Source organism: Manis pentadactyla, chromosome 8 (assembly GCF_030020395.1).
Source record: "Manis pentadactyla isolate mManPen7 chromosome 8, mManPen7.hap1, whole genome shotgun sequence".
NCBI lineage: Eukaryota > Metazoa > Chordata > Mammalia > Pholidota > Manidae > Manis > Manis pentadactyla.
In genome coordinates, this window is record NC_080026.1 from 89,483,652 (window position 1) to 89,503,359 (window position 19,708).

General features: G+C 35.2%; 1 protein-coding gene across 2 annotated transcripts in view; it reads right to left on the bottom strand.

Moving 5' to 3' along the window:
- CTNNA3 (catenin alpha 3) overlaps window positions 1-19,502 on the bottom strand; it is a 1,667,940-nt gene extending 1,648,438 nt beyond the window's left edge. The window contains exon 1 of one of the 2 annotated variants that reach the window (XM_057505911.1): window positions 19,089-19,502. In XM_057505911.1, the coding sequence (XP_057361894.1) occupies window positions 19,089-19,134 (46 nt within the window). In that variant the 5' untranslated portion in view covers window positions 19,135-19,502. The remainder of the gene's footprint in view (window positions 1-19,088) is intronic. The other variant, XM_057505908.1, reaches the window with a different exon arrangement.
- Between the last annotated feature and the right edge of the window lie 206 nt (window positions 19,503-19,708).

A 19,708-nucleotide genomic window follows, 5' to 3' on the forward strand; every position in this document is an offset into this window, starting at 1 on the left:
ATGTTATCAAAAGGATAATTTAAAAAGTTACAACACATGTAACAATCATTGTCTTAATGAAGAGATAATTAATTAAATATGTATTTATACAGCTAATTATAAGATATTAATATAACAAATATTTAACCTCACTTATAATCTAAAAATAATAATTATATAACAATGAAAACCTGTTTCATCTTTCAGGTTCACAGTGTTTTAAAATCTTTGTCATACTTAAGTTTGTGGCTCATGTTGGTTAAATGGACATATGGACATTTGTATATTATTAATGGGAGTGGAAATTGGTATAACATCTTGGAAAAGAGTTTGGCAATGAAAATTAAAAAAAAAATAGTATACAGACACAAAGTGTACTTGCCAGTTTCTAAGCAAACAATGCTCTTTTTTCCAGTGAGTTTCCCCCAAAACACCCTCCAACTAGTCCATAAGATTGTCAATTTCCCAACACCCTAACCAGTTCTCTGGATTATCAAATCTTTTATTTGTCAATCTGATGGGTGAAAAGTAAAATTTGTATTTCTTTAACTATGATAATATTAGGATCGTTTCATTTGCATGCAAGCTATCTGTACATCATCTCCCATACATAGTCTGTTTCCTGTTCTTTTTCCACTGGCTGCTTTCATATTTAAGAATACTTTATATATATATATATACACACATACCTCCTTCCAGTACTTCTAAGTTTTGGACGTTTAAAATTGATCCATCTGCAAGTGACTCTGTTGAAAGAAACTAGGTAAACCCAATTTTCCTTCTATCAAACGGATAGCTAGTTCCCCCAACACCATTTTTGAACAATTCTTCTTTTCCTTACCAATTTTAAATGAATTATACTGCACACTCATTTCCCCATATATATAGAGAGAGAGGTCTATTTAGGGGGTTTCTATTCTGTTGATTCATAAACCAATACTAAACTTTTTCAGATACCATAGCTCTATAAAAGTTCCTTTTATACCTCCCCATTTGAATATGTTAGGACAGGTCATTATTACTCTCCCTTTCCACAACCTTATCAGCTATTTATGCATATTTATTTTTCACATGAATTTTAGAATTGGTTTATCCTGCTCCCCAAAAATCCTATTAATACTTCAAGACTACACTAGATATAAGGAACAATTTGGGAAAAATTGAATCTCACAAGAACACAAACAAAAAGAATTGTCTCCATTTACTCAAGTCATCCCTCTTTAAAGTTTAAGTTTTCTCCTTTTTGTGCTCTGCATTTCTCATCAAACTCATTTCAATTTATCTGCTCTTTTGTTACTATTATAGATTTGATCATGATCTTTTTCCTCTGACTCTCAGGTTAAAGACTCAGTAAATCATATTCCCCTCAGTTTATGGCAATTAACTCTAGTGGTCTACACAAGGCCCCTCTCTTGTTACTTTATTCTTTGGGCCACCTCTCTCTCCCCGCATACTCGGAGAAAAAATTCTAATATGCCCAAAGTGTATTTTTGTGTTTGTATTTGTTCTAGAAGAGTGTGTACTGTTTTGTGTCCATACATTTTTAATGCACATAAATAGTATTAGTGTTGTGTATCTCATTCTGTTTCATTTTTTCACTTGCCACCATAATTTTACAATTCATGCAAGCACATGTTTTTCACTTCTAATTGCTGTATAAACCTCCATGCTGTGCTCCACCATATTTAATCTATCTACTTTCACAGTGACAGACACCCAGCTTCCTACAACTTCCCAACCATAAGGAAAAAACCTGCAACAAACACACCTGTGGCAATAGCTAGGATGTTATTTACTCTAAGAACAAACCAAAAATTTAAGTGCTTAACAAATTAGATTTGTCTCTGACTTGTATAACAGTCCAATGTAGGTGTTCCTGGGAAGTCAATATCTTTCCTTCACGTGGTGGTGCAAGGTTACATAATTTGCCCAAGCTCACACAAAAAATAGCATAGCCTAGTCTATGTTCTTAATCCCTCTGCTATGAATGTCCCTTTATGAACATGTATGAGAACTGCTGGTGCTATCTTTATCACATATTGAGACCTCATATTGTGCTGGACATTAAACTACTGTCTCTTGGCTCCAAATCTACTACTACTATACTTGGCTTTGTGATACTGGAGCTGGAACTCAGCAAGTTATTCTCTTTTGACAGGTGTCTTACTCCAAATTTCTTACAAGCACACTGCAAAGCAAGAAAGTAGATGGAATTCACTTCTTCCTATGTTCTTGTTATTCATACAGTTCAGCTCAGCAATGGCTCTTCCCATCAGCAGGTATTCCAGAGTCAGCTCCTTTACGTGTCCAGAGATGACCTCTCTGTGTCCCCTCACCCAGCAGTACTCTCGACTCAGCTCTACTACTGCCCTGCTCCATGCCTGAGTGTTCTAAGACTCCCAACCTCTTCTCTGTGCTCTCCCACGGGTAACAGCTACTTCCTATGTTCCCTCTGGTTTCCTGGTTTTCAGCCCTCCAACACTAATTTAATGACTTCCCAGTAGGGAATTAGACTTCCCACTAGGGAATTATTTTTACTGACCCTCCTAGTAGAGTTCCTGATTTCTTGACTAGACTCTGGCTGGTATACATATACAGTTGGTTTTCATTGGTTGTGCTATAAAGTCACCACAAACACTGAATTAGCATGGACTGAGTCATTGATCTTAGGAAAAATATGGTTCCTGTGAATCTGTGATCACAATGTTTCCACTACAATCAATATTTAACCTTGTTTTATGTATATTTCTGTTTAAAGATACCTTATTTAATATATATTGTTAAATATAAACATTGAACTCTCTGCCAACAGCACTGTAACTCAGGTCTGAATTTGTTACACAAATATTTTTTCCACAAAGCACATCACAGGCTCCTTGCACATAAGAACACTAGAGAGCACTTCAACACTATGCATGGGAGGACTTTTGAAATCACCATCAAGGGACAAAAATGCAGAAAATATGGCTGTATGCACAAGGCAAAAAGGCCTCATTTACAGTATGAGAGCTGAAAGAAGAAGAGCACTGCCTTGTTCAGCTGCAATGTGCTTGTCAGGCGACTCAGATTTCTCTGCATTCTGTGCACGTTGGTGAATGACTACAAAAGCATTGTAAGTATCAGTTTAAAATCTGAGTATCAGTTTTAGCAAGTAAATTTGAAAATACAGAATCTGTGAATGATAATGATCAACTACATAACATGGCCAGTCTCTAAAATCTCTGAGCTGCTTCATTTGCCTATGTGTAATATTAAGGCTTTTTAATATGTTTTAATATCTAGTATAATAAATCCCTACCCTTTGCTTTTTTTTTTTTTAATTTGACCTGGCTATTCTTGTACCTTTATTATTCCATATAAATTTTAGTATAAGCTTATAAAATTCCTCAAAATATCCAATGCAATTTTAATTGCCAACTACAATTAATTTATACCCTAATTAAGGAAGAATTGACTTATATTTATTAAGTTATCTCATCCAGTATGGGAAAGCCTTCCATTTAGTCAGCTATTCTTGTCTTAGGGTTTCAGACCTTTTGCCATAGAGATTTTGTACATTCCTAGGTACTATAGAGACATTGTTATAGTGTGAATGGATATTTTTATTATATTTTCTAGTTGGTTATGATGAGTGTGAGGAAAGGTTATTAATTTTTGTAGGCTGATCTCATATCTGGCAATCTTGCAGAACTCTCCTTAGTTTTACATTTTTCAGTTGATTCCTATGTCATCTCACAAATAACAACAGAGCTCCTTTTATATCCCTCACCCTGTTCCCTCAGACATACCAGCCTGGACCAGAATTTGTTTCCTTTCTTCAAGGCCCAGCTCAAATATTACCTTCTTTGACAAGTCTTATCTAATTGCCTGGCCTCATACACAACCACCAATCTGTCCTCCTTGTTCCCTACCTGAGTTAAATACCAAGTTATATCTGCTAACCACATGCTTCTATTGCACCTTCTACATACTCTTATTATATATTGCATCAAAATTACGTGCTTACATATTTCCCCACAAAAGAATTAACTCTAACGTATCTTACTCGTACGTATACACCTAGCACCAAGCATGGTACATAATATGTAATACTCATGTGATAAATGGCTAAGTAAATGAGTAAATTAAGTAGACAAAAAAAATTGAACATACTGCTCACTCAGCACATGGTGATAATAAATCAGTATTAATGTAATCATTTATATGAGTAATTCATGTGAAATAGCTTCCTTAAATTCATTAAATATATGCACATCACAAAAATTATACAAAATTTTTTAAAAGCCCAATTGTGCTTCCTTATTTCAATTAGTATTTAGGTTATGATGCTTAAGAACTAAACAAGTTCACAGATTACAAGGAAAGTATTAAATGAACTTATAATTAATAGTATACTAACATATCCTTTTCCCTGAAAATTTCTAGGAAATCCGTAATGTTATGAAGACAAGGGAAACACAAGTACCCTACAAAAGATCACTTCCTCTGAGACACAGAAGTTCAGCTTTTAAGAAAGAAAATTTAAATAAGAATCAGAGATAATGCATGCTTAAAACTTTTTTTCTATAAAAATTTTAAGGTTTTCATTTCAAAGGTTAAATTTAACTGTAGGAAAAAATGGAGCCAATTTTCCATTAACATGATGTATAAATAACGTAAGCATTGTCAGCCACAAAAGTTTTAAGGGATAAAACCAGGAATCTCAGCAACTATACAAAGATGGCTCTAGAGTTAAACAAACACTAATATTACATCTAATAGTACTAGCTAATAGTTACTGAGGATTTATTATGTCAGACACTATACTAGCACTTCAGATAAACGTTCACACCTATAAATTATAAACTACATATGTAATGTAATGTTCACATTTATAAATAAAACACTATTAGATTATTAGACTATTACATGAGAAAATCTAAGCTCAAAGGGATTTATCTGCCAAAGCAACAAAACTAATAAGTGGGAAGGTGGATTATCTGACCCCACAGGCCCTCTATTCACCACCAAGTTCAAGAATGTAAGTGCCTCTAATGCTGAGATTAAAGGCAAGGAAAAGTTAAGCAGTCCCAAAATATCTTCTCTGATTGCTTATCCTAGTCTCCAAATTCCTGCCATTAAAGGCTCCAAGACAGGACCTGTGAAAGACTGAAAATATCTGATGAACGAAGTGAATCAAAAAAGACTAGACCAGAAAATGAGGCACTAAGCAGCCAAGAGCCAGTAACTTGAGGAGATGAGAAGCACATAAACCTAAAGGGAGATGTCCAAAAGAGGACGCATGAAGTGAAAAACACAAAATTCTAACAAATTAACATTTTTAAGTGCTCACTATTGCCAGGTGTACAGTTTTCCCAATTTGTCTGTGCCTCTCTGGTAACGTGAGAAGATATTAATAAATATATATAAAAATAACATGGTAAATAAGGAACTATTCCTTCATCCTTCTTTCTAAAAAGATAACCTTCCACAGCATAAATGTGGAAACTAAAGGGGATGAAGTAATGAACTGTTCAGCAGCCTTTAAATATTGTTTACAAAATATTGTTAATAACAAAGACAATGCTTATAAAATAATACTAAGTCCAAAAATACCAAAGTTTAAAATTGTATGGATAGTGTTTCCTAAAATTTGTAGACGTATGCAGAGGAAAAAGTGTTGGAAGAAGTATTGAGGGGGATAACTTTGAAAAACAAAAAATATTCTCTGATTTTCATTTTTACATCAGGATTTTTAGGCCAAGCCCAGTAATTTGTCAAATGCAATTTTAACACAACACTAGAGGGCACTCTAACAGTGACTAATACGGTGGTTTTCAAACTTAAACGTGGGTCCTGCATCAGAACTATCTAGAGGGCTTGTTAAAAACGATTGCTGGACCCTACCCTAGAGTTTCTAATTCAGGAGACAATGTTGCTGGTCTGGAACCCACACTTTGAATATCACTGTAAATAATTACATTTAATTATTATATATGTACATACATATATCTAATTAACATGTAATTTTATTTATCATTTTATATTATCTTAGTTACATTCTATTTAATTTACTACCTGTAATTATTATTAATTACAGCTATGTGTTCGTCTATAAAGTTCCTAAATTACCTAAATTTGTTAAGTTTATCTGCTGTTACGTGGTATTTTATTCCTGCTAACAAAAAAATAGGTCATCTGTATATTTGATTGATAGAATGAGACAACAAATGTGGTTTAGCTGCTACCCATGGCTAACTGAAGCTGGCAAAAGCCTGCTTTCCAGAGAGAACGCTGCTTCCTTTGAAGCTTCCTTATTAATTTCTAAATCTCACTAACTAAATAAACAAAGAGCTGTTAATAAGAAAAGCAGGAATTTAAAGGCAATCTAATTTTTAAAAATAGACGTTTAAGGGGAAAGTGAAAAGATAAAAGCATTCTCTGGGACTTTTCCTACTACTTATTCTCACCGCCCCAATAAAGGAACCAGAAATCATTCTCTATGAAACTGCCCCCACTTTAAGCCCTGTTCAAAGGAGAATCTCCATCACAGAATGACAATGATAATCATTCTATAGCATGTGACAAATGGCAGCATAATGAGCTGGTGAAAAAAAAGCAGGAACATTTATAGATCTATTCACTTATTTGTTAAATGAACCATTTCTTGATGAGATTTGCGTACTCCCTAGCCTGCATTTTCAAAGTTCTGTATGTGGTAGTGCCTTTCTAAATATACTAAAATGAAGACAATATTAATCTAATTTTTAATACCATGTCTATTCTAATTTAATTTCTACATTGCTAGACTCAAAGAACACGACAACAGAAAAGACATTTTCTTTTGTGATTTTCTAACAAGAAAACTATGAACTGTGTACAATGTAGTTTTGAAGGGATTGAATAATGAAAATACAATAATTTGACTCATATATTAAAACCAAATTTGGAAGCCAAAGTACAAGTCTATGTTATAAGAAAAGAATCAGTATCAAGACTGGCAATCCTTTAGGATGATGAAAATTATTTGGAACTAGAAAGAAGTGGTGGTTGCACAACATTGTAATGTACCAAATGTCACTGAATTTTTCACTTTAAAATGGTTAATTTTATGTCAGTATCACATAAAAAAATACATAAAAGCAAAACACCAAATTAGCAAGACAACTTCCACAATTTCCTACTCCTTTTAAGATTCTTGCTCTAAACATTTTACAAGAACAAAAAAAACTTTTAAAGGGAAAATGTTGGGTTTCTTATGTATAAACCTAATAGACAGATAATCCTAAATGCTAATCTCCCAAAAGCATTTGATTCGTGTCCCCAACCCACCTAATTCTTCATTTAATCCCCCTTCTCTCTAAGAGTGACAGTTCCAGTCTGACTTCACACGTTATTTATAATTCTAGGGAAAATCTCAGAAATTTCTGAGTAAAACTTTACACATATGAAAGCTAAAAAGCAGAGAGGTAATAAGCAGTTATTTTAACTAGCTCAGATTCAGATGGTTTGCATCTTTCAAAATAAATACAAAGTTAAGCCCTCAAACGTTTTCTTGAGAAATTTTTAAAAGAATTAAGACTTCTTGTTAAATTTTGATTGAACCTACAATTTCTTATCCAGCCACAATTTAAAACACATGCAAGAATAAAGACATTTTTAGATGTACAAACCTGAAAAACATATCTTCCCTCTCATTCACCCTTTCTGAGGAAGCTACTACAGTACATGCTCCCCTAAGCTGAGAAAGTAAACAGTGAAAGAGGAAGATGTTGTCCAGGAAACAACAGGACACATTACCGGGGAGAACCGAAGGCGATCCCAGGATGACTCATGGGCGTAGGCATAAGCGCAACTGTCCAGATGGGAGTAGAACATAGAAGCTTCTAGAAAGAATACCTGGATGAAAGGAAAGAAGAAAGGATGGAAGGAGAAAGGGAGGGGGAAAACGGGAAAGAAGGAAGAAAATGAGGGAAAAAGAAGGGAGGGAGCGGGAAGAAATAACTAATGTAAGGAGACAGGGAGGGAAATCTAATGAGTTAAGTGAAATGTTTAAATAATGAGATTTGTAGTTCTGTCAGAGAATTTAGAGATGAAACAGTGATAATCAAAGGTTCTGGGAGAAAGGAAATTTAATCGTGATATAACATGTAGCTTAGCTATGAGTAATAATTACATAATCAAAATATAAACACTGAATGCCATTTTAATCAAATAACATCATATAATTGAAAAGTTAAGACACAGAAAAGGAGTGTATAAAAAAGCTGAAGGCTTATATTTTTCAGTAAAAAGTCAAGAGATAAAATCTGAAACTAAAAGTTTGAAAAACAACAATATAAGAATATTATTTAGAAAGGTGGAAGTAAATACCAGAATAAACAACTATAAGACTTAAAAATGGTTATCACATCTGGAAAGTGAAACAAAGAATGGGGAGCATTGGGTAAGGAATGCTGGTTTTCATTAAAAGTCTTGTCATAATGGTTTACTTTTAAAAAGTGTTTATATCATTAGATTAAAAGTAAAGCTTAATTGAAAAAACTATATAGATTTCATAATATCAAGTATTGGGCTCATATTCTAAAAACCAGACAAAAGGGCTATATTATATTATTGCAACATTACTTACAATAGCTAAGATATGGAAGCAACCCAGTGCCCATCAATAGGTGGTCAACAGGCACATGAAAAGATGCTCCACATCACTAATCATCAGGGAAATGCAAATTAAAACTACAGTGAGATATCACCTCACACCAGTTAGAATGGCCAGCACCAAAAAGACTAAGAAAAACAAATACTGGTGAGGATGTGGAGAAAGGGGAACCCTCCTGCACTGCTGGTGGGAATGTAAGCTAGTTCAATCATTGTGGAAAGCAGTATGGAGGTTCTCAAAAAAGTAAAAATAGATATACCATTTGACCCAGGAGTTCCACTCCTTGGAATTTACCCAAAGAATACAAGTTCTCAGATTCAAAAAGACATATGCACCCCTATGTTTACTGCAGTACTATTTACAATAGCCAAGATATAGAAGCAACCTAAGTGTCCATCAGTAAATGAATGAATAAGGAAGATGTGGTACATATACACAATGGAATATTATTCAGCCATAAGAAGAAAACAAATCCTACCATTTGCCACAACATGGATGGAACTGGAAGATTTTATGCTCAGTGAAATAAGCCAGGTGGAGAAGGACAAGCACCAGATGATTCCCCTCACTTGTGGAGTATAACAATGAAGCAAAACTGAAGGAACAAAACAGCAGCAGACTCCCAGACTCCCAGAAGGGACTAGCGGTTACCAAAGGGGAGGGGTGGGAAGAAGGGTGGGGTAAGGAAAGTGGGGAGGGAGGGAGAAGAGGATTGAGGGGTATTATGATTGGCACACATGGTGTAGGGGGATCATGGGGAAGACAGTACAGCACAGAGAAGGCAAATAGTGATTCTGTGGCATCTTACTACACTGACGGGCAGTGACTGCAATGGGGAGTGGGTGGGGACTTGATAATAAGGGTGAATGTAGTAACCACATTGTTTTTCATGTGAAACCTTCATAAGAGTGTATATCAATAATACCTTAATTTTTAAAAAGACAAAAAAATAGATGAATGGGTAAAGAAGATGTGGTACATCTACCCAATGGAATGTTACTCAGCCACAATAAATGAAATCTTGCCATTTGTTACAATGTGGATGGACCTAGAAGATATCGTGCTAAGTGTAAAAATTCAGAGAAAGCCAAATACCGTGAGATATCTTCCACTTATATGTGGAATCTAAAAAACAAAACAAAGAAACAAAAAAGACATAGACCCGTAAATACTGACAAGAGACCATTGGTTACCACAGGGGAGGAGGGTGAGAAGATGGGTGAAATAGGTGAAGGGAATAAAGAGGCACAAACTTCAAATTATAAAATAATTTAGTCACAGAAATGGAAGTACAACATAGAAAATATAACCAAGATGTAATATCCTGGTATAGAAAAATTTTTCCCTCATAATTATCAATGATAAGTTGTATATCTGAAACCAATATAATATTGCATTATCAACTATTTTCCAATGTAAATAAATAAAGTACATTATATAAAACAACTATTTGAATGTGTTTAAATTAAAATGTTTGTGAGTAAACAGCTATTTATGCACCTAAGTTAAAATCTTATTTGAACATCTGAACGGGACATAACTGTAGGAAAAAAGTGTCATAAAATCTCAAAAATCATAATTTTTACAACCACTGCTACCATTATCTTCTTGATTAGTAAAACCCTTGTGTTCCTAATTTCACCCAAGCTGAGAAGCCCCTTTTATGTTCTAAGCACTTCTTATTATTGATACAATGTTCTAATTAAAAATGCACTCTGTTTTGGGATAAAAAACATAACTCCTCATTTCAGAGCTCATCAGTAAAGAATGGCTCTAAGTCTTATTACCTATTTACTTGAATAATGAGCCAACAACACAAAAAAAATGGGCAGTTTTGAAATCAAGACACTCTTCTAATAGAGTATGAAATTAGATCAAATATCTTCTAGCTTACTCTCTTCTCACAACATATTAGTTTCTCATTATTTTTTCATTTGTCCACATAACTCTACAAGACCTGAGTATTAAAACTGTGCATTATAACTTATCAAGAAAATACCATTAGGTTAAAGATGACAAATATGACTCCATTAAGATTACAGAGGCTAGTAAAGAGGTTGCACTCCTAAATGATCAGAGAGCAATCATACTAAACCTGAAACAATATTTATGGAGGAAATGCACAGAGGTGGGAACACAGCAGTTCGCAGTCTCCTATTGCCTGTTACATAGCTAAAAATGTAACTGGTTAGCTATGTAATTTGTGTACTTGCTTAAAAAGAAAAAAAATCAAATAATTCAGAAGGAAGGAGTTATCCATGTACCTGTCTTACACATTTATTAAAATTTTTAGTTTAAAAAAATCACAAAGTTCAGTTTTAAAAATGTTAAGATTAATAAATGAAAAAGCCTACGTAAATTTTCTTTGAAAAGTTGCTACTATACTTCCAGTCCATAAGGTTTGATTTTTCCCAAAAGGTTACCAAGTCAAGTCATGATAAATCTATTAGTGTCAAAGGCATTTCAAATGTAATATATCTACAATGGAATTCTTGATTCCTCAATCACCCTCAACCTACTCTCTAATCCTAGATCATACCCACATCCCACCTCAGTGCCTTTATTCAACATTTGGGGAAGAGACTGTTCTCCACTTGGAGAAGGGCTACCAGGACGTCTGGTGGTGTACAGTGTCTTCTACTGGTCAAAATAATTCAGTTCTGGACCTAAACATGTACTTGCCATTCAGCAAAGAGCTAGACTCACCTTCCTTGAGAAGTATATAACCAGACACACCTTCCTTAGAAGATAGTTTAGCACATAGTATCTTTCTTTCATGACTGAAGCATGTTCCCCACAAATACCTAACTAGAACCTTGTCCTGAAAAATGACAAATATCACCACTCCAAGTGCCTTATTCATTCTACCATACTGACCGTTCTTCCTAAGAAGCTTTCTGGAAAATGGTTTTCTCCTTCCCGTTACATGCCATTGACGTTTTAGTAACACATGTAGGTGAACATTCTGGGCAGCTCTCTAGTGGCCAGAACCTAAGTTTGGCTCTGGCCTCACAGCCCCTACCCCTCAGGAACTTACAGTTTCCCTTTCCATGCAAAGGCTGCCTCTGGACCATTCAGAAGAAGTAAGATTTTCAGAAAACACTTATCCTCCACCAGGGAATTTATTTTAATGCCTCATAACAACCACTCTAGGAATTTTCTTAGGTCTAGCCTAAACTCCTCCAGGTACAGTTTCAGCTCCTTCTATCTTCTATGTAATACCTACTTATAGACTTCATACCTTATTAAATAGCCCTGTCCTTTTCTTTTTCTGGCCAAGCAATTAAAATACCCTTAACCTTTGCTCAAACATTAACTCTACATTTTAATTAATTCAAATTAATTTGTCCTATCTTTTTTATATGAAGCTAAGAGCTGTGTGAAGACGAACCTCCTAACCATGGTCTGATCAGGGTGCAGATGGGACTGAAAGATCAACAATCGTATTGCATATTCTGAATATGGAAGTGAGAGTTGAAGAATCTGCTGTCTTTGGGAATTCAAATCAAACAAATAAAATTTTACTGACAAGTAATTTATAGGACAAGACTCCAGTGAGGATGAATACAAAGAAATACAAGACTCCAAAGTATACCTAATCCAGAAAAAGTGAATAATGTAGCAGAAGAAAATAATATAAAGTATTTCACCTACCACATAAAAAGATAATTAACCTGAGTTAATCAAAGCAACAAGATGATACTATTTCTTGCTGATTGTCAAAGATTTAAAAGAATGATAAGAGTGTGGGCATAACAGACTCAAAAGTGTAGAGGAACAGATACTATGACATTTTTGGTGTGAATACAATTTGGGAAAACATTTCTGAAGGGCAATTTGACAACAGGTACCAAAATCCCTTTAAAAACACATACTTTTGACCAGAAATAGCATATCTGGGGATTTGTCCCAAGGAAATAACCATTTAAAGATGCATGTACAAAGAAGCAAGCAACATGAAAAACTACAAGGTAAATGTCCTACAACATAGATTTCTTAAAAAAAAAAACTTATGAAACATGTGGCCATTAAAATGACAATGTAGCTGACTATACATACATATATCAACATGGAAATATCTTTAAGATAGGGTAAATGAAAAAAGTATTTTTAAAATGTAATATTTCTACAAGTTAATATGTACCATTACTTTTAAAGACAATGTTCCCACACATTGTGATACAAAAGGTCTAGAGTAAGGTCTGGAAACATGAACTTTTAATACACCCACCCCCCATAGACACACATATGCACACACTCACCTGGATAATCCCAGTGTGAGTGTGCCTTTGAGAAGTGGCTCATCAACAGACCCTGAATCTAGGAAAGTGTGTATGTGCAAAATAGAAACATGATGAAATAAGGATCTATAGTTTGGAATCGAGGTCAAATTAAGAAGAATGAGAAACAAAAGAATAGGGAAATAAAATATATCAACTCAATGGACTACTATACAGACATTAAAATTATAGCCATAGTGACAGAAACAGAGTATATGACATAATTTTAAGTTACATTAGTCAACACCAAAAAATATATACATATAGTTCAAAAAGGGGTAAAGGAGTTTGTGACAATATGGATAACCCTTGAGGGCCTTATGGTGAGTGAGATAAACCAAACAGAGAAAGAAAATACTAATACACAGAATCTTAAAAAGCCAAACTCATAAAAACAGTGTAAAGTGGTGGTTACCAGGGCCTGGTGAGTGGGAAAATTGGGGAGAAGGGTACAAACTTCCAACTAGTAGATAAATAAATTCTGGAAATCTGATACACAGCATAGTGACTGTAGGAAACAATATTGTATTATAGATTTCAAAGTTTCTAAGAGACTAGATATTAATTGTTCTCACCATGAAAAAAGAATTAATAATTATGTGATGTGATAGAAGTGCTAGCTAATGCAATGATATCATATGGCAATGTATAAATGTATCAAATCAACATGTTGTACACCTTAAACTTACACAATGTTATGTCAATTAAATCTCAATTTTTAAAAAAATTTGAATAGACATACTCCAGAGAAGATATACTAATGGCCAACAAGGACATGACAAGAGCTCAATATCATTAGTTATTAGAGAAACACAAATCAAAACCACAAAGAAGTACCACTTTGAATCTACTAAAATGGCTATAATTTCTTCAAATGTTAAATAAGTGTTGGCTAGTATGTAGAGAAACTACAACTCTCATACATTGCTGATGGGAGTGTAAAATGGTGCCGCTGCTATGGAAGAAAGTTTGAAGTTTGTCATATCCTCAGAGTTAAACATAGAATTACTATATAGTCCCACAATTGCACTCCTAGGTATACCCAAGAAAACTGAAAACAGATATTTGAAGAGTGGTACATGTATGTCCATAGCAGCACTATTCATAATAATAGCCAGAAGGTAGGAACAACCCAATCATGAGTAGATAAACAAGCTGTGGTATACCTATACAATAAAAAGAAATGAAGCGATCCTTGTACCACAATGTTGACAACAGCATTATTCACAATAACCAAAAGATAGAAACAACCCAAGTGTACATCATTAGATGAAAAAACAAAAATGCAGTGAACACATGCATTGTAATATTATTCCACCAAAAAAGAATTGAAATTCTCATACATGCTACAACATGGATAAAATTTAGAAACATTATGCTAAGTGAAATAAGCCAGACATAAAAGGATAAATATGGTATGATTCCACTTACATTAGGTACCTATAGAGAAAGAAAGTAGAGTAGAGGTTACCAAGGGCTGGGGAGAGGGAGGAATGGGGAGTTATTATTTAATGAGTACAGAGTTTCTGTTTGGGATGATGAAAAAGTTCTGTGAATGGATAGCAGGGATGGCTGTACAACATTGTAAATGTACTTAATACCTCCATTGTACACATAAACAGAATTAATATGGAGGATTTTACATTATGTATATTTTATCGCAATTTTTTAAAGGTAAATAACAGTAAAATGCTGTCAAAACACACACAAAAATAAATTAAGCAGTGATATGTACTATAACATGAATTAAACTTGAAAACACTATGTTAAGTGAAAGAAGCTAGACACAAAAATCCACCTATCATATTATTCCATTTATATGAAATGTACAGATTAGGCAAATCTATAGACACAAAGTAGGTAAGTGCCTGCCATGGCCTAGGAAGGGTTGAGGAGCAGGGAGCAATTGTTAAATGGTTACAAGATTTCCCTTTAGAATGATGAAAGTATCCTATAATAGAAAGTGGTAAAGGCTACATATCATGAATATACCAGAACCCCCTGAAGTGTACACTTTAGTGGTTAAAACGGTGAATTTTATGTTACATGAATTTTCCCCAATTAAACAAAAGCAGAAAAACTATCACTACCCAAAGCTATGTAAAAAAAAGTGTGAGCATAAGGAAAAAAACAAAGTAGAAAAACAAGAAAAAAGCCTTGGGTGAGTTATTTATTTTTTGTTTTCTCAAACTTTTTATTAACATTATAATATTGTTTTCATAACAAAGAGAATTACCATAAATCAAGTACCTACTATATATTAAGTCCTGTGCTAGGCATTTTCATGAATCATGAGTACTTTCCCACATGCTGGGTGAACAGGAAATATTTGATGGAAACACAGAAGTTAGCAAAGGATTCTAGTTACAAGGGGAAAAATGGAATGCATTAGTTACATACTGCTATTTAACAAATTACCCCAAAACATGGCCACTTTAAACAAAAAATTGTTAGAAGACATCTTTGTATACTTAAGGCATGAGCATTTGATTTTTCTACATAATTTAATAGTCCCAAAGAGAAATCAGTATTAGTAAGAGACAGCATTCTTTTATAAGGAAAGAGGACAGTGTTAGAGTTATAATTCCTTAAAGTTTTAAGAATAACATTAGTCTATAGATCTAGTTTTTTCCCCAGTCAATTATAACCATAATACATTGATTACACCTCTATTCTGATGTAATCCTCAAAATTATTTTTATGATCTCTGTTCTTAATTTCAGTTACTTTTATAAAGACTACTTGGAAACCCCACTGCCATCATTCTATATACAGAGCCAGTCCAGAGAATTTTACAAGATATCAATTCAATTCTTAAAGATCAGCTGGGTAGAGGATTTCATTCTTAATATATTTATTCTGCTCTTGGATATTCACTTGGGCTTAAAAATATATTATAATGTCTTTGATAAGTCCAGATCGCTGCACGTCCAAAGTCAGGAGGTACTACTTTGGAGAACTCAAGGCATTGGCATCACATGCTTTAAGGAAAGAAGAATCCATCCTTCTTGACTCTATTTCTTACTTCTTAATTGTTGATGGCATTAGGGGACTAAATAGGTAGGAAAATCCAATAAATAAGTTGCTATAGTGCTAAGACATATCTTCAGTCTTCTTCAAATATATGTGTATTAAGTAATATAATGACTAAAAAGCAAACCACAACTAATTGCTTAGACTTCAAAAGTACAGTCATTTGCAATGCAGCAATTCTATAGTTATTTCCATCACTTTTCATGATGTCTCAAACTTACCAACTAAATCGTCATGAGGATTTTGTTACCAATAACTTCATAACCTGAACTAAGCTAGCCCCCTTATGTATGTTCTCCAAAATATATAGCTAGAGTTATTCTCAAATCAATACAGAACTAAATTCAAGAATCTTGAATGGAGGCTAAACCTCTAAAACCCTGCAGTTGTTGCCAACTCTGTTTCTTTCAAATGAAGTACAAAAGCACACAAGGCAGCTAAGTTAAAATTTCTGGACTCTGAACACCTCTCACTGGTTTCTGTGTATGTGTTTTGTATGGAATGTCCCTAAAAATGGACTGAACAAGGATTTAAAGAGGATCTGATTGGCCCAGCTTGAATTGTGTAGCAAGCAGGATTATAAGGTGGCTCCCAGGATCTCTGTTTCACTGTTTACACCCTATATAATTCCCCTCACTTGAACAGGATTTGTGAATATGATGCAACAGTCAGATCTGTGATTACATTATATTATATTATATGAAACTCCACTGTAGCAGCCTAGAGAGCAATTCTCCTGACGGCCCTGAAGAAGCCAACTAATGTGCTGTATAGAGAGCCAAGAGAGCCACACAGCAAGGTGCTGGGGACAACCTCCAGGAGCTGAGAACAGATCCCTAGTGACAGCCGGTAAGTCCTACAACTACAGGAGCTGAATTCTGCCAACAGCTAGTGATCTTGGAAGAGGATCCCAAGCCTTAGATGAAAACTAGTGATACCCTGATCAGAGAACCATACCCATGACCACACTCCTCACCCACAGAAACTGTGAAATAATAAATCCATGTTGTTTTAAGCCACTAAGTTTGTTATTCAGCAACAGAAAGCCAGTAGAAGTCACATACCCTCCCCCTTGGCTAGAGGAGAGTGGGTTACCTTAATAAACAGCAAAGTAAGGTTCTGTACAGTGAGGAAACGGTGGTCCTCATTAAGTACAATTGAAGCATCACTGGCAATTGGAAGGACAGATACTGCAATTAAGAACAAAAATTATCCACCACAATGTATTCAGTATCTGATATGTCATAGGCTGTCAACTTCCAATCCCCAAATCTTCCGTACTGTTGGCTTTGTCTGCTCCACATACACACTACTTGATCTACATGCTGCTGAGCCAGAAACTAACAAAGTATACTGGGCTAACAAATTATAGTCTTGAATATGCCACTAAGTAGCTATGAGATCTCGGGCAAGCCACTCATGGGCCACAGTTTCCTGTCTGTACATACAGAGATTGGACTCACTTTAATATTTCTTCCAGCATTAGACTTCTATGATTTTTTTTAATTAAAAAAAAACCACCAAAGTAATTCAAAACAAATTGTTTCACTATAAAAGAACACAGAAATCCCATACTGTTCCCAAACATATGAGCCATCCCTCTCAGTATTCTGCCTCTGAAAGTGACATGGAGAAAGGTTTTTAGAGAAAGCCATAAGGTATTTTCCTTCCACACCCAAGTTAGTTTAATAAAAACTACCACTGTAAATGAACAGAATCTGAGGTGGCATGGAGGAAGAAGCAATCAGGATCACCAGAGGACCTTTACAAAATAAAATAACCATGGGTGCAAATCCAATGTTTTATGGTGGTGTCACATATCATAATTAATTTATGTTATAATTGTGTTCAAATATACATTTTTCTCTTATTTGGCACTTAAACTCCATCAAATGCCAATTGCTAAAAACCTAATGTTGAATCTAAAAGAGCTCATTTGGAAATTGACTTTTTGAAAATAAAATCTGCAATAATTTTGATCTTTTGGCTCATCTTTGCAATATGATAAATTCAAAAAAGGCAATTTCATTTTTTGAAAAGCCTACATAAGCTCAAATACATTGAAAGTTAAACATCAAATGTAGGTATTCCACTTCTGAAATGCAAAGAAATGTAAATTATAATTATTCTCACCAACTACACATTAGCTCTTTTCCTTTACCCTAAAAAAAAAAAAAGAAAGAACAAAAACAAAACCCTCAGAGCAGAATTTTTGCTTGAACTAATTTAACCATATCAGTTCCCATAACCATCAAGCTTTTAAGCAACTGAATTCTTAAAAGGGGAAGGGTAGGTTAAAGAAGAGAAAGAGCTTCCAGTAAATATCATCATTCAATTACAGAGGAGAAAAGAATTTAAAAAGAAAAATAAGAAACTTTAAGATCAAGATACAACTAATAAGATTGTAAGATTATAGGTTGTATCACAGCACATGTAGAATCTTAAGAACAACACAAATTTATTTCTTCTTAGTACCTATTGGAAAAGAGCAAGTAAAGTTCCTATGCATAAAACATATGGCTGGGGATATAGGGAATACCTTTGTTCCCACATAGTATTCACAGAGAAATTGGGACCGCTCATGTAGCTCTGCCTAATTAAAAACATAAAATCTCTACAAGCAAGAGTCTCAAACTATATAAAACTTATTTTTAAAATTCTCAAATATTTTGTTCCCCTTCTATAACTTATCAGTTTAGACACTTAGCACCATAATTTAGTTAAGAAAAATGGTACTGAAGTCTTGAAAAAAATTCACTCAACTATCAAGTGCGGCAACTAAACATCAGGGTTTCCAAAGGGCAAGGAACTGCCTTCCAGCCTAATATGAGATTAACATTAAGAGGAAGAAGATGAAGTTTCCGTGAACGCTTTTAAAACTTGAAGGCCACCTATTAGTTTTCCCAAATCGTCCATCAAAAGAGAGAATGTGCTGCGCGCGGGGGGCCTCGTGCTGCGGGCGAGCGCTGCCCATGCGCACCAGTCAGCCGCCCGCCGCGGCCCAGCCCCGGGCCTCAGCCCTCTGAGGTGGGCGAGGACAGTGTCAGTACGCTGCGTTCTTAGATCTTTAATGAATAACGCAGATAAACCACACAGCGCAGTAGCTACATTTACCAAGGGAGGAAATTCACGGCATTTAAAGGTAACAGAATTCAGACTTAATGCGCAGAACTTGGTTCTCAAACCATTTCCGTGGCTCCCCATCACTTGAAAGAACTGAGACCCCACTTGGGACCCGATTTCTGACCGTAGGATTCAGCAGTGAAGGGATCGTTGGGGAGAGAAAACAGGAGGGGAAAAAACACGTGACCGGTATCTGCAGGGAACAAGCCCACGGGCCTTCACGCCTGGGGCAGGGATCCAGGCAACGTGTCCGCTGACGGAAACACAGCCGCTCCCAGAAATATGGAACTTCTCGAGAGCGCGGATCCGCGGCACTGAACCGCACAGATCTTTGTTTCACGGCTCTCTCGATGACCTAATGAAGAAGCGGGAGGGCAAAAAGCAGCTCAGCGGCCGGAAAAGAAGCAACGTTGTAATTTTCCGAGCTTGGCGAAGAGAAAGTTCCTAAGACCCTCTACTTAAAGGAGTTTACTTAAAGTAGACTGCGTAAGGCAGTTTTTATTATAGCTACTTGTCTACGACGTAGCTCCCAAAACTTGGAGCCGTCAGAGCCCGGCTCCGAGGGGTTGTGAAGCCCCGCCCACCGGTAAGCCCCGCCCACCATGTAGGCCTGGGGCGCTTGCGCGCAGTTCTAATTGCACTAAAGGGTTTACGC